This window comes from Daldinia childiae, assembly GCF_008694065.1.
Source record: "Daldinia childiae strain JS-1345 chromosome Unknown Scaffold2, whole genome shotgun sequence".
NCBI lineage: Eukaryota > Fungi > Ascomycota > Sordariomycetes > Xylariales > Hypoxylaceae > Daldinia > Daldinia childiae.
In genome coordinates this window covers 4,125,947-4,141,364 of record NW_022984643.1, presented here as the reverse complement: position 1 = coordinate 4,141,364, position 15,418 = coordinate 4,125,947, and the positions used below count along the sequence as shown (strand labels likewise).

Here is a 15,418-nt window from a genome sequence, read left to right as displayed (position 1 = left end):
GGTATGAACTATGGAGCTACGAAGAAGGCAACTAGAAGAAATAGAAAAAAAAGAAAAAATGAAAAAATAGAAGAAAAAAGGTTAAAAATACGAAAACGATAAATTAGGTGGTTAATACTTTCACCATCGTGGGTAGGCTACACCAAAAGCTGCCCAATCTGATCAAAGAAAGCCTAAGATTATATTATGTGGGCTTTGCATAACCTCACTAAAAAGAGGGGGGGAGTAGTAAAGAAAGGGGAAAAGGAAAGAGGAAAAAAAAAAAGTGAGCTAACTATTTCGAAGGGTTAGAAGAAAAAAATTTAAAAAATTGACGAAGAAAAAAAAAAAGCTAGATGGGATTTCGAAAATGGGTACCTAGATACCGTTGCATTCAAGCGGTGTGGCATGATTTAGGGTCACGAGGCACCTGGACTTTAGGAACGGGATTTTTTTTGCTAACAGCGAATTCCTATGTTAGGTATGTAGGTACTGTATATTGATTATATGTTGGTATGACCTATTATATGTATGAATATGTATGACCATTGCCCATTGCTCATTGCTCATTGTCCATATGTCCATACATACCTACATATGGCCTATACATACACATATAGGTACATACCTAACATACTTAATGTACGATACTTTATACGCAGATGCAGATGGTAAAAAACATAAACCCTTGACCTTGATACGGCACTTTACTTGGCTATTACCACAGTTACTACATTTCTAAACCTTGATGGCCAATTTCTATTCCTCCATCGTCCCATTATCACAAAGAGTTGTTTGCTTGTTTGTTCCAAGTACATACTACTAATTACCTAGGTCATAGACTTATCGGGATTTATGTACCTATAATTAAAACGTGCTAACGTGCAACCGATCTAAGCCATATAAATGGACATGTAAATAAATTGATAGACAACCGATGATATTATGATATTATGTAAGAACAAAACGATGCCTTTCAAATCCCTAACCTAAATTCGGCAGAGCCTCTCTCGCTTACACCCGTCCATCGTCCACCGTCCACCATCCACCGTCCATCATAGATGGATGTATGTATCAGTCAATGTCAATAATACCCTACCCTACCTTGCCCTGCCCAGATGCCCAGGTGCCTAGGTGCCCCGGTGCTCAGACACTAGCAGACGCACGCAAAAGTTAACCCTACTCGAGGTGGGCGACTAGAATTGCATTGCACTCTTACTTTCCCCCCCTCTCTTGTACCTAGCCTTATGTTATGCAAGGTACCTCATCGACATGCTTCCGTGTATGTATAACACATACGTTGTGAGGGGATGGTTGAATTGAAAAAAAGGAGGGGAAATTTGAAAAAAACCCATAGGCCACCGGCCAGAAGCCCGCGGAACAGGCGCCGTCTACGAGGTAGGCACAAGAGAGGAGAAATCGAGACAATGGAAACCGGCGAAGAGAATAAAGGGAAATAAGATGCATGCACGATGGTTTTCCATATTAGAATCGCCTGTCTATACGAGAAAAGGATCGTAAGTAGGGGTCTACTTACAGTAGCTTGAGAGCTTAGCCCAGCCTGACGGATCCGGTCGATATCGCTATAGGTTAGCTGCTTGCACGCATGGCTGCATGTATAATAAAAATACTAATTTAATCAGTTACCTCCAGTCAGGTCTATTCTTAGCCTGCGGTATACCATAGCCTATATTGCACCATAGATACATGTCCCTAGGTCCTAACGATGCGAAGGTATGATTTCAGGTCTGATGAAGCCAGCTGCCTGCATACAGCCAGGTATCCATTTTCCAAATGGAGAGCTGTATGCTACACTGAAGGGATGACTGCATTGACTGCATGCATACAGTATGCTTCTTGGCGCTCGCTGCTTAGGGAGCCAGGTCCTCGTTACGGAGTATACAGGTCATAAGTAAGATAAGCCCTGCTGTGAATGCAATTCACGACATGGTAGATCCGAGCTGTCTCTTCGCACATACTACTACTACTGTTCAATGCGCTGAAATCTTTCGATATGACAGAGCTGCAAGGTCTGCTGCGAGACCCTAGCTAGCTGAGTTCTCTCTCATTCGGTACATAGCCTGTAGCCTGTAGCCTGTGGGCTCAGTAAGAATTATATGCCCCAACCAATTGGAGACGGTGAAGGAGGCCACAAGGCAACCCGAAGAGCTGCACTTCAAGATTGATTAGTTAAGTGATTTGCTGTTTGCATACAAGTTGGCATGGCAGTAAGCCGCCATTGGGAGTTACCGTCACAGCCACAAACTTGACTTGCGGATGGACCTTCGAGAACCCCCCTCGTTTTGATAAACGAAGTGGCCACCGAGTAGCTGACATCACCGCAACGAATATCAGCTCGGCACATGTTGATATAGGTACCACCAATTTTCATATCAGGAGAATTCCTATGGCTTTTGTCGGAACCCCCAAATAAGTGACAATAAACGATTATCAACGGATGTCAGCTACGCCCCCCAACGGCCCGACGCGTCCGAAATTCGGTATGACACCTCATGCTTATCTTATCCCGTGTCCTTTCCTTTCGTAGCTATTTCGCAATCTCACAAAGTCGACGATGCGACGTGAGTAGAGCACGTGGGTAGCGAAACCGAGTTTGGGGTTATTGGCGCCACTATTCTGCAGGGCGATGGTAAGCCCTATCTTGAATTCTTCTACGTCAACAGTCCTCTGTCGCCCTTTGTTCCCGGGGTCTTCTAAGTGGGCTTGGCTCGGTTCTATCGGCACTTGCGCTCACTTATTATTTGCTACTTTGCTTTTTTTGGACAACCCTATCTCGAGCCATGCGTCTCTTCGCCGCCCGTTGTGCAACTGTCAAATCTTCGGCGAGGGACTTTGTGTTTCAGGATTACGTGCGATAGGCCATGTCGTCGATCAGAGCTGATCAAGCCTGTCTCTCTGTCCTGAAGATCATCGGAAAAGTGGGTTCGGGGTTTTGATCTCTTCGGCCCTTCGTGCAGAGGGGAAAAGTGACGAGATGGACAATACCCACACCGATGAGGCCCAGGGTTTTGCTAGTGTAGTCTCGTCGCCAGAATCAACGTTGTATTTTCTGGTGCTCTTACCAATATGCTTTGCTACGCTATTTTCGTAAACCCACTTTGCTCGGAACGCGGATAGTAAGCGGGGGGGCAATGGAGCTTCACACCGTTGAATGCGACTGATGATACGGGTAGGATATAGGCAACTGTCTATATCTAGTGGGGAAGTATGTTGCTAATCGCCTAAGCACCTTCATCTACTCGAGAGCGACGGTGATCATACATACAAAACTACCGTAAACAGCATGTATATAATGGTGCTCAGATCCCATCTCGACGGCATCCAATCAGTTCCTTGTCCCATCGGAATGGACAAGAATGAGCTATCCTACCCCCCCCTCCGCATCTGATGAGTTATGATAGGTTCCCAAATGGGTAATCCATGCCCACGTAGTGGGTTAGGCTAGTATCTAATCGGGAGATGCTGCCTTGAAGCAGAAGTATGTGACTGTCCGTTATGGGAAGCGGAGGCAATAAGGCTCTGATATGTATGTTATGTAGGTATGTATAGATAATGTAGGTATGAGGTATGTAGGTAGTCACTTGAGCAACCATGGAAGTTATCGCTTCTCCAATCCTTCTCCATTTAGTTGCATAGAGGTGTAGCGGTCATCGTGATCAGATATTGACCCTGCTGTTCTGACCACGATGCAGAATAGAGCAAAGCCGAGAAGCCGAATCCACTTCTCCAGCTAACATCTACCGCCGCAACGCTATGTTAGTCGTCGTCACAATTAGCGCTCTGATAATGGAGCCAACCTCCAATCAGCAGGCTGCGAGTGGTCTAGTCAACGACATCGTTCCCTTTGTCCTCTTGGGCGGTGAAGGAGACACAATGAGCAGAATTTCAACGGGATTGCTATCAAGGGGATGCCGAGCAGGCTGAATTAAGGACATGAGGAGGGGGGTTATTGCTGATCATGATCCTAAGCATGATTTCAACTTGAATGTGCTGATATCTGTATTTCTCATTCACCATTGCATGTGACTGGATATCTTAATTATGGAAGTGGGTTATAAGTTGAAAAAGGAAGCATTTTTGAACCTGGTAAACTTGAATTGGCATCCAATAATATAAATATGTACTTACGTACCTACCTAACTAAGGAAGGAACTAAGGAAGGTGACACCTTACCCTTACATACCTGTATGATAATAAACTCACCTATCTAACCGATGGATATATGCATAACCTAAAAACCCCAGCTATGAGACATCGGGGCGCCCCGCGCCTGAGAATCAGCCCGCTGAAACGGGCAGACGGGTAACCTAGAGCTGACATGGAAGGTTCCTCCATGGGGTTTGTAAGAGCCCTAACATTAGTGATCTACATAAGTGTATCCAGTATTACGCAGCTTCAATTTGAAAACTAGGATAATCCGCTTAGAACATTGATTAAAACTTTTACACCAACAGCCATCCATCCATCTTAATCTCACGTACTCATATATTCTTCAACAAATAATAAGGAAAAAGAAATATTAAATGATTAACTAAAAAGAAAAACTAAAACGCCATTAGAGCCCTTACTGCAGATTTAAATATTCGTTTATCTATCTATCTCTCCACGTTCTTACAACGTCACTCTTACATACTCATGCACGATCCGCATGAAGATGCATGTAATTGTCCGTCGATCCGCCTATATTAGCTGCTTTATCGAATCCTTTCTGCAGGCATGGTTTTTCTTTTCTTTCGCCATCTCCGCAACGAAGTACGTGACCCCTTCAAATCGTCGGTTTACCGCCGCTGGCGTGTGAGGCGCTCGGAAGACGGAAGATCGTAGGATTCCTGTTGTGTGCTTCTTTACACCCTTGGTATTTTCTCCGTACGCGGGGATTTCGTTGGTATATGTAGATCCGACGATGAGTCAAACTTGAAAAAAATACCAGTTCTCTCAACCAAAATACGGCGTTCCGGGACAAGACCGAATTTCGATCGCAAGCGAGATTGCCGAGCCAATACTGATTGCAGGATTCAACGACTAAGACACTCACATCCAATGCCCTTTCACGTACGTTGTACTGTATGTCAGAAGAATAATGATTAGTATCACACACAAAACTTGGTTCCGACCGATCTTACTCGATCGTTTGACAGGTCCCACAAACCATTATGGAGGTTGCAGCTAAGAGGCCGGAGGCGTCGAGTAACGCTGAGCTATCTCTAGACTGGGGCTGCCGGGGCTTTCAGCTGGAAAAGCCTCACGAAAATACCAAGCCCAGGTACTTTTAGAGAAAATACTATTCAAATGGTACTATGGGCAGTTTGATTACTCTCTCTTATGCGAGCTTGGGTCATTTGAGTTATAATGGGATACACTCGATATCAAAGCGACTTCTATAATCGATTTTTTCTTAAGAGGTCACCCTTGGCTCTCGCGGGTATTAGCAAGAAGCCGCCATCTACGGTACCTGAAGTATGCCCTCTCCTGAATAATTCGGATAAGGCGCCATTGACGATTTTCTGTTTGTTCTTCATACGACGTGCCTCCGGGGGAACCATATCCAATCGTTCCATTTAATTCCAAACCGTTGGTCCGCGTCAACAAATGGCTCAAGTATGCGCAAGGTACTTGTGTTGGTATTGGGGAACGGCTTGAGTGTAACAGCATTCCCCAGAGCTGTGATCTAACGCTCACGGACCCGTTCCCTCAACTCTATTACCTAGCATCCCACGATGCCAAGAGGCGCAAGGCGCTAACCCGCTTCCCCTCTAATAGGCATTCACAGTACATAGTGACATCATCATCGAAAGATTGCTATCACGGTACAAACTGGCTCCAGCTCCACTGCGGTTTATCACGGATAGGACCGTCCTTGCAGGACTTAATATGAACGTCTATTATTGGCCTGCTCAGGGGTCAAGGAGAAGAACAAATGCACAATCAGCACCTACGACTGACCAATCCGGTTGAGTAAGACCATCTGGTTTAAGACCCTTGTCTACGACAGCGAGCTACAGCGCTACGAGAGTTTCGGCCTCTATTACATTTAGAGGGTATCGTCTAAATAGGCAAGCCAGTACCCGATGAAAAATATATTGCAGATTCGTCATTTTATTTACTAATATGTAACCTAGCTTTCGAAATAGTCTTTCTATCAAGATTTGACACCGTCTCCGCGAAGGCTTGACACTAAAATCTTCCACCGGAAACAGCCCTGGGCATACTGACTGCGTGTCCATTTCTGATAGGCACAACTATCTATAAACGGCACTAATGGTCGGTCATGAGAACCGAACAAACTCAGTTGAAAGTCGATGTCTTGCGCAATTGAAGATGGGGATGTTATTGTATACTTTCCCGATTTTCTCCGCTGATGAAATGAATAGGAGCTGTTTGACATCCAAGGAAACCCTGCTCAGCCTATCATTTGGTTAACTTGGTCTATCAACTAACGCGCGTTCTGAACATGGCTCGAACGACACTGGCTGAACCTACCGTGGTTCACTTCAGATAGGCTCTGCAGGCACGCCAAGTTGCAGATTTGCAGAAGTGCCTATTCCGGCGAATAAAACCATCTACTGCCTTCCTGAAGTGTTTACCTAGTCTCGGAATTTATGAGACGGGTATCTTAGCAGTCTTAGCGGCCAGAGCTAAGAACATTTTATAAAGAAAAAATAATACTAATCACAGATATAATAAGGTTGATATACATACCTGGCTAGCTCGATAGGATTTGTTGTCCATTGGGATATCAGCCATAGGTTCCGCATCTTCCAGAAAGGATCCCTTGGCCAATGCTTTAAGATATGTATTTGTTGCACTACGTCAATGAACCAAACTTCAAGGACTAGTCGGTGGACTTGAGGGTGTCATGCAGGAAGCAAGGGCATGGTGTTCACTATGCATTGGGGTATATCTCTCATGATGGTGTACACATCATGGTACTTGGCTGGGACCGAGGTAATGGATGGTGTTTTTTTTTTTTTTTTTAATTCCCCTCCCCAAAGTCGACGTCGTTTCGTGGCCTTCTCTTTGCATGCGGCAATCAAATCCGCTTTTCCGGACGTTTCATTGCATATGAACCCCTGTCAGACTCAGGTTATTAACATTCAATCTTAATAAATACTACGCGGTAGGCTACAGTTCACGGGCGTCGAATGAGTCTGAGCCAAACTACGGAATAAGCCAGTCAGCATTGCTTTTCAGCACATGCGACTAAATATTCTAACTTTGTTTGCCCGATATTCGGCATACAAATTTAACTACGAGCATGAGATGGAATAAGTCATTACGGAATTATTGAAAATATCGAATGCGGCTCCGCTGTCGGAGGTCTTACTCGATCTCGCGAGGCTGAAACAATATCCGGTGATGCCCGAGATTTGTCGAAAATTTTCCTAGATGTGGACGATGATATCTCACGACCCACCATTACTTCCTGTTGGGCAACACAACTTGCATTTGCTTGTCTGACCCCTATCATTCGCATAGTCCTCATAGCCCAACAATGCCGTGATACGGACATTTTATTTCCAGGCCATCCTTACACTGCATATTACTCCGACGCTTCTACAACTCGGTGGCTGATAGCATGCGTGCTGAACACCACTATTTTTCGGTCTGGAACACAGAATATAAACTTCCAATATGAGGCCATATCTCCACCACGAACTCGTCGCCATCGTGAAGATAATCGGGTGGCACCTTCCCGAAGCCTACTCCTGCAGGCGTTCCCGTAATGATGACGGTCCCTGCAGGTAGCGTGGTCCCCTGCGATACGAAGCTCACCAGCTTCGCGCAGTTGAAGACCATATCACTGGATGAACTAAGATTAGTTATCATGGTCCTAACGCGCATACCCCTGACTCTACTTTACGACGACGTGCTCACCTTAGACTGGAGCTCTGCACCACTTCACCATTCTTTAACCCTCGAATGGTGAAAGTGCTAGGATCGGGCATCACTGCTGCTGAGACAAGGACCGGGCCTAGCGGACAGGCGCTGTCGAAGCCCTTGGAATAGCACGCTTGGCTCTGTGCCAACTGTGCCACCCTGCTAGATACGTCGTTGGCGGCCGTATAGCCGAGAACATAGTCCAGCGCCTCCGACTCACTCACATTCTTACATGTCTTCCCGATTACGATTGCAAGCTCAGCTTCGTAGTCCGCACTGTCATCCTTTAACGTGTGCTTCGGGATGATGATACGTGCAGGCCAGGGATCTGCCAATGCCGTAGCCGGCTTCCTAGTACAATGCATGCAGGTCAGAGATTGCCTTAATGCATTCTAGGCGCATATTGAATTAGATTTCGTACGCCTAACTTGCGCGACTTACATGAACAACAGAGGTACGTCCGGAACCTTCACTATAGATCTTACGTTAGCACTTACTACTGCAGGGACGGGGAAAGGGAATAGTAAGAAGCTAGAACGGCAGAGCTTCTATTGGCAGAATCCTCGAGGCTCAAAATCGTGGAAACGCAAAGAATCCACTTACTATTCGCTTCTTTGGCGTGTGATACATACTGTATGTTAAGATTAGTCCCAGGGTCCTACTTCTCGGCCCTTCCATCTGCCCACAACGACGGGTAAGACTTACATTCAGCCCGATACATCTGATAGTCCCGACCTCTGCCGCAGACACCGGCGATAAGAGGCGGCCGATGATCTCGATCTTGCCGTTTGGCTCCCCGGGATCTAAGACAGAAGTTCCACTAAACACCCAGACCTGTACAGTATCGCCTTCGCGTACGGCATTTCCTATATCCCAGTTACTCATGATAGGTTCTCCAATAAGCACCCGGTCGACTTCCCCGCGCGGGATGAATCGTACAAGCCCTGCGGAAATAGTCAGAATTGCCTACTCTACTCTCTATTTCCGTTTTCTCGACCTAGCTAGTAAGTGCTCCTAGAGGACGGAGGCTTACTCTCGAAGCCCATTTTCCCCGTGTTTAATAAATATTCAAAATCTATTATACTTCGAAAGTCGAAAACTTTTATCCTTGTAACGAGGATATGGTTCGCAAGCCGATTATTTGCTTCCTCTGCTTAGGTTATTATATTGCTGAGGCCGATTAATAGACTGTAAGGGTTGCCCAAGCACCTATCTATATATACGAAAACGTCCCAGTTTCTTTGGTTTTCTCTCCATCTTCCCGTCTTTTCGCCTTGCCCCCTTTCGGCACGTTGTTTCAGCCCAGAGACGGGATCTTATAGCTCCATCATTTCCTTATTTGACCTACGGCATTGGTGTCTATACCTTCGAGCCGTATAATCGAACAGTATAAAATTCCGAGGTGTATGTTATAAGTGACGTAGATATAGTTAATAAATACTGGTCAGGCGACCTTGGCCGGTCTGGATACGTGATGTTGGTATTTGTCTTTTGAAATTTACTGTACGTCTTATATGTCACTGCACATATTCGATTGGTTACCCCACTCAGCCCAGTTGCCTGTATAGGAATTATATAGTTGGAGAGATAACAGTTGACGTCGTGAAGAAATGATTGGAGCCCAGAACGAATAAAATTAAGTCCTACGTCGGTTGTATCGATTATCATGATGTAGGTGGGAAGAGTAAACACAGTCCGTGGTGCTAAGTTACTCAAGCGTGTTTATTAACTACTATACCTTACACTACATACACAACGATTCCGGTTTCTGGCCGGTCTTACCGGGACAAGATTCCTCCCTTGTTCCTTCGGTGCTTGAAGAAGAGCCGTGCCAAGCCGAGTGGAGCATCTACATATGCGAATAAGTAGCTGCGGACTCGTCTCCGGGTTCTAAGATGTTAAATATGGCAAGTTTATCTGCTGACTTCGTTTCGGCATGTAATTATACACATAACCTAGATAGACAACTGTATGAAATAATGGTTGCAAAGCTATGTGAGACCTGTGTTGAATCTATGACGAGGAGGCAGGCTAGTAAAGCATCTCATGACGAAGCCACCATCAACATCACGGCATGGCGTTTAGCCAAATGTGAGGCGTCGGTCCCCGCTAATAAGGTTGATGGCAGCTCTCTGCACGTTCTCGAAACGTGTAAAGGCGCAGCTTTCGCTCTCAAGGTGGTTCACTGTACAAGTCAGGAGAGGCCACTTAAGGATATCTCGTAGATAGGTAGGTACGGTAGCGAAGCTCTCTCCTGACAACACATACGAATATATAAACTTAAAGGGACAACGTGTGCGACGAAATAAGCTGATCGAAAAGCAGGAGAAAGCTAGAAATACCACTTACTAACGGCGGCTAGAGATTTGAAGTCGCGGCCGCAGGCATTACGGTTTGGACAATGGTACATTGACTGCTGGTCTTTATACGGGCCGACATATCAGTTATACTAATCCAGCCACAAGTAGCGGGACTTAGGACTATTACTTACGAGCAGGGGAGTTCAAGTGCTGGTTCAGGGCGTGAAGATTCACGAAATCACGGTGGCAGAAGTAACACTCGAAGGCATGGCCGTTCCACGTCTGGTCCGAGGCCTCATACGTGGAGGAACCATGCCAGCCGATGAGCTTCTTCGAGAGGATTCCGGTGGGGTCCTTAGCCCGCACTACCCGGAATATTTCATCGCGGTTTAGGAATGAAGCTTGGGGGCAGTGACCGCCTTCGAGGTGGTGCGTGAGGCCCGTCGCGGTGGTGTAGTCGGCTTTGCAGAAGGGACATGCAATCCTACTCTTTCGGTGAAAACGGGAGTTAAGATGCTGGAGCTTAAGTTAATCTTGCTGATGCCTTTAAACTGGTAGGTACCTAGCTATAAGGACAGATGCTCCATCTTACCATCTTAATGTTATTGTAGTTTTGGAAGTCCCTGTCGCAATCATGGCAGTAGAAATGGACCTCGGCTTCGTGATCTTGGCGGGTTTCCTCACTGCTCGAGACATTGTAGCAGCAGCGACACTCGAAGTTAAGAGGGCGGTGGTCTAATGCGTTGAGGTGTTGCTCCCGAGCGCTATATCGAGCGAAGCTTCTATTACAGTCCCGACATTTCCAGGCCATTGTTGCTATCTCGCACCAAAGAACAACACAGAATAGGTCAGGCGAAGATGCAAAAGAACGAGTTAGGTAACAAGTGTAGAGAGTGAGTTGATGGATTGTAAACGGACCAGACGAAACAATCTCCAAAAGTAAAAAAGCAAAGCATTGGGGGTTCTGCCTAACTACCTACTTACCTACCTAGCATACCTAAGATATGGAAACTAGGGATGGGATATTAAGAAAGTTACGGATAGGTATCATCTCAAACGACTAGGAAGGCATGTAAGAGGTAAAAGGGATATCCCTACTTCGCACATGTACGTATGCCCAAAGTTCGTCTGCGCACACGTTTAAAGCATTTTTATTGGATGCATCTTAAGTTCCTCCAAGTCTTTACTTATCACTAACTATGCAAAATACCTATCTTTTGCTTCCAAAGTGTGTAGCCGTATCATAGCCATTAAAGCTGTATACCAATAAATAAGCTATATTACAATTTCATGAGAGCTTCTTGAGTTATTGTGACAACCCAGAATAATACCTACCTAACCTAATAATACACAGCTCATTTAGCGTCAACGAACCAGGCAATACAACCCCATAAAACCCGGCAGTTTAAATCTTAGATCCCGCAATGGATCTCTAACAGGGTTCCCTAAGATACCCCCTATGTATATTCCAGCCATAATATTAAAGAGGTACCCAAGTACTACATAGGTATATAAAAGAGCCAACGTTTCAATACCGCATAAACAAATTCCCAAACGGGAGCTTACACCTACCTATGTACATACTTTGAATCCCAAGAGCGAGATGTAAACGCACCTAACTACTACCTACCTACAGTACCAAACCACCCAAAGATGAGGAGAAAGCTGCGGGGGGGATATGGACCCAACAAACCGGTACCCGTCACCCAACTTGGAGAAATCTCCTCCGCCATCCCTGCCGACATCCTCCCCCTCCTCAAAAAATCGACATGTCAAAAGTCGGATTATTTTGCGAGAAGGAAACGATACCGAGAAAAGCCAGACCGGGGTCTAGGTAAAAGGGGGTTGCAGTTCGCTCAGAAATTACTACTCGATCGGGGAAAGTCGCGAATAGCGAACTATGATAGCAGGGGGGGAAGACATGGGGACATAGGCTGATAGGTTCAAATATTCCAGGTAGCACGCGAAACCGTCGCATTCAAACCTCATCGACGACCCCCCCGCGACGCGCATGAGATTTCCATCACCTGACTCGGAAGGATTGGCTACCATTCTGTTGGCACGGCTGGGAGCTTACATACGACTATGCCCATCGCACCAGTAAGATGCCTTCTACGCGCGGAGGATTCTCTCTGAGTTGTCAAAGCGCGCTAACATATCAACGATCCAAGTTGGAAGCCGCTGACGGATATTTATTTGCATCTGACGCTGAGTAGAACCAATAAACAACACGTAGAATTACATATGTTTTACCCTAGCGCCCAAGACTAGAGGCCCCGCTACCGAATATCTCATCTCGTCTCTCCTCCTTATCCCACACGATCGTACCGTCGCTCTTGCGCTTGAAGTATAGGATCCTGTGCTCCGGTATGAATTCCTCGTGCGTCGTATCCGACTTCCACGAGTCAACTGACCGCTCCATTGCTCCCGAGAAGCGATCTTCGTAGCCGATTATGTAGTCGCTACTGTCCATGGCTTGATCCCACCGAAGCCTATTTAGAACGTCACCTGCAGATCGAAGTTTCCCTTCGTACGTTGGCTTATGCGAAAAACGGGTCTCTTTCTTCGTAGGTGGCTCTCTAGCTTCGTCCGCTTCCATAGATGCCCAGAATTCCGAATCGCCTATGTCCTCATCCTCAGCTTCAACCATGTATTTCCCCCAGTCCCGATCGTCCAATCGTAGTTCTCCAAGTTCATTCTGCGGAGTTATTATAGTATGTAGCCAGGATGTATTAGGGTCAATGTACTTCGCATCCTTGCTTGCCTGTGCTTCAAAGATACGTATACAGCAGGCATATAAACTGGCTTCTATAGAGCGTCTTCTTACTATATCAGTCGGCAGACCGGTAGGTTCTTTTAACTCCAAGCCGATAAGATAATGCCCTTCATATTCCTCGTCTTCTTCAGAAGCGTCTTGGTTTACGAAGCGTGATGGCCAGATTCTGGGATGTATGTCAGGTAATACCTTACCGATCTCTATACTCGCATTAGTACTATGTCGTGTTCTGGGGGAGGAGGGAGTAAACAGACCGACCAAGAGTGAGGCACATTTTGATTCTAGCCATTCCAATACCGTATTTATCCTTGCCAGAGACACACCGTAGAATCGAGCAGTGATTTTGAAATATGTTTTATACGTGCCCAGAAATTCCGTTATACCCGTATTCTCATTGAGGAGCTCGGTCAATATCACCTCGGCTCCTGATAATATTGAGTATGCTCTCTTCAATTCCTCAATGATGGTATGAGCAGTAGAAACTGAGGTAATCTGCGCTGTGTTCAGACGAGGCCCATAAAAGCCTAGGATAGCCATAGGCTCCCGTTCAGTTCTCATATAGCTCAGTCCTTTATGGAAGAACGGATCGAAAACGATGGAGTTATCCCAATCGAATCCCGCGTAATGATGATAGAAGTTTACTAATATCGTTTGGATACATGATGCACGGCCATGTGTATCTACCAATAACTTACACACCCGAGACAGGAGTATCGATATCTGGATACCACTAAGATAACCAAATTGCGCAGCATAAATGCCACGCCGCTTTGCCCAACATTTTATTATATGGTATGATAGCCTGAAAGCCGCAAGGTCTGGAATCGTCCCAAGAATATGATGCAGATCACGCACTGGCTTTAATGCCGCTAGGGTATTTTGTGGTAGCTTGAAAATGGGATCGGTTGGTGGTAGCGTCAGTGCGGCTGGCCACGTCTCGGTGATAGAAACTGCTGAACAATATTGTAAATCCATTCTGATATGACCGATTGCCAGCCCGATGATTGTGCCAGAGTGGGCATCTACTCGTCGTAAGATCTTAATGCCCCTCCACGCAGCTTTACGAAGTCGCTGAATGGCTAATGCGAAGAAAGTTTTTGCGCTGATACGTCCAATACAAAGGCAGTTGATATCTGATGCCGTAGTCCAGACACCCAGTCCATAAGACCCGACAGGTACCAGCACGAATGCTGGAAGCCCACGAGCGAGGTTATCCTCGTCTTGCAATATGACTTCTTTCAGTAAGCACAACGCGCTTTCTCTCATCGCAATATCAACATCGGAAGGGAGTACGGATTGCTCAGAAAGATAAGCGACAAGCTGAGATACGGACATCTGCCCCCACGAGCCTTTTATCGGAGCGAAGGTGGTATTGTTACTGCCGGTTGACCGAACTGGTGCATCTTTAGAAACCTGTAGCGAACATTTGATCCCCCAATGACCACTACCATATGAAAGCTGGATGTTTGAGTCATCATCCTTAGAGTCAACACAAAAGTCAGTCTGCAATGCTCCCATTCTCTGGCCAAACATGTTGAATCCTGTCACAGTAAAGTCTTTTCTCTTTACTAGAATCCTGTCGTAACGCTGAGGCCTCTTGTCAAAGTCGCTGCGAGTAGTACTTTCGGCAAGGTGATTGACTATTGGATCAAAAGTTGCCCCTGTTTCACCTCCTAAAGATTTCTTGAAGTCCGGTTGTCTCAGATCCAGCTCCGGCAGATCGCCGTATTGAACGCATGCAGAAGCCCAGGCGTCTACCAATCCCACCTCAGTGAGTATTTTTTCAGCTGCATCCAAGAGATCTCTGCTACGTAAAGATATTTCCTTCCTCTTGACTGCCGTTTCGATGGTATACACACTGGTCGGAATGTTGAAGTCACCAACTAATACCAAAGGATTTCGAGGGTATTCCCCGGAAAGGCGACCGAGGAGAGACCATAATTCCCCTACATTCCTCTGTACTGAAGCATCTGTGAAGCCTGGACTAAAATGAATGGCAGATAGAATGGCTGGTATGAAAACCCCTCCCTCGTGTTTCCCAATGTTGGTGAACTGTATGATTACAGAGCCTTTACAACCTTTGGAAAACGAAACCAAGTCCCAAGAGAAAGGCCACTTGCTCAACACTACAATATTAATCCGGCTTGGAAGTGGCCCTATATCGGATTGATCAGGGGGGCCGTTAGAGATAAAGGGGTAAATCTCCCGAACCCTCTTATCTTTACAAATATATGAAAGAAAGTCATCTGTGATTTCCTCTAGTACTAGAACGTCCGCTAGAGCTCGCACATCTAGTAGATTTTGGATTATGATAGGGTACCGAGCTCGAGTTGGAGGATATTGAAATTCCGCGTGGACGTTATAATTTGCAACCACTAGAGATTCCGGATTTGGTGATACCTGCTCAGCAGCAGGGTGTTTCTGCTTCTGAGTCCATTTAAATTCCGCATTAGAAAATACATAT

The 15,418-nt window shown here is 45.9% G+C and overlaps 3 protein-coding genes across 3 annotated transcripts; all 3 read right to left on the bottom strand.

Moving 5' to 3' along the window:
- Positions 1-7,593: 7,593 nt before the first annotated feature.
- GL218_02020 (uncharacterized protein) lies at positions 7,594-8,924 on the bottom strand (the record flags this gene model as incomplete). The annotated part of the gene is made up of 6 exons (XM_033578507.1): positions 7,594-7,810; positions 7,876-8,229; positions 8,320-8,350; positions 8,482-8,509; positions 8,584-8,822; positions 8,912-8,924. 6 exons carry the CDS (start codon positions 8,922-8,924, stop codon positions 7,594-7,596), a joined length of 882 nt encoding a protein of 293 aa, XP_033439610.1.
- A 1,035-nt stretch (positions 8,925-9,959) lies between these two features.
- On the bottom strand, positions 9,960-10,989 carry GL218_02019 (putative zinc finger protein; the record flags this gene model as incomplete). Its single annotated transcript, XM_033578506.1, has 4 exons — positions 9,960-10,063; positions 10,228-10,299; positions 10,370-10,694; positions 10,771-10,989. 4 exons carry the CDS (start codon positions 10,987-10,989, stop codon positions 9,960-9,962), a joined length of 720 nt encoding a protein of 239 aa, XP_033438499.1.
- Positions 10,990-12,432: 1,443 nt separating this feature from the next.
- Positions 12,433-14,924, bottom strand: GL218_02018 (Poly(A) polymerase alpha-A; the record flags this gene model as incomplete). Its single annotated transcript, XM_033578505.1, has 3 exons — positions 12,433-13,154; positions 13,209-14,812; positions 14,905-14,924. The coding sequence occupies 3 exons, from the start codon at positions 14,922-14,924 to the stop codon at positions 12,433-12,435; spliced, it is 2,346 nt and encodes a 781-aa protein (XP_033438500.1).
- Between the last annotated feature and the right edge of the window lie 494 nt (positions 14,925-15,418).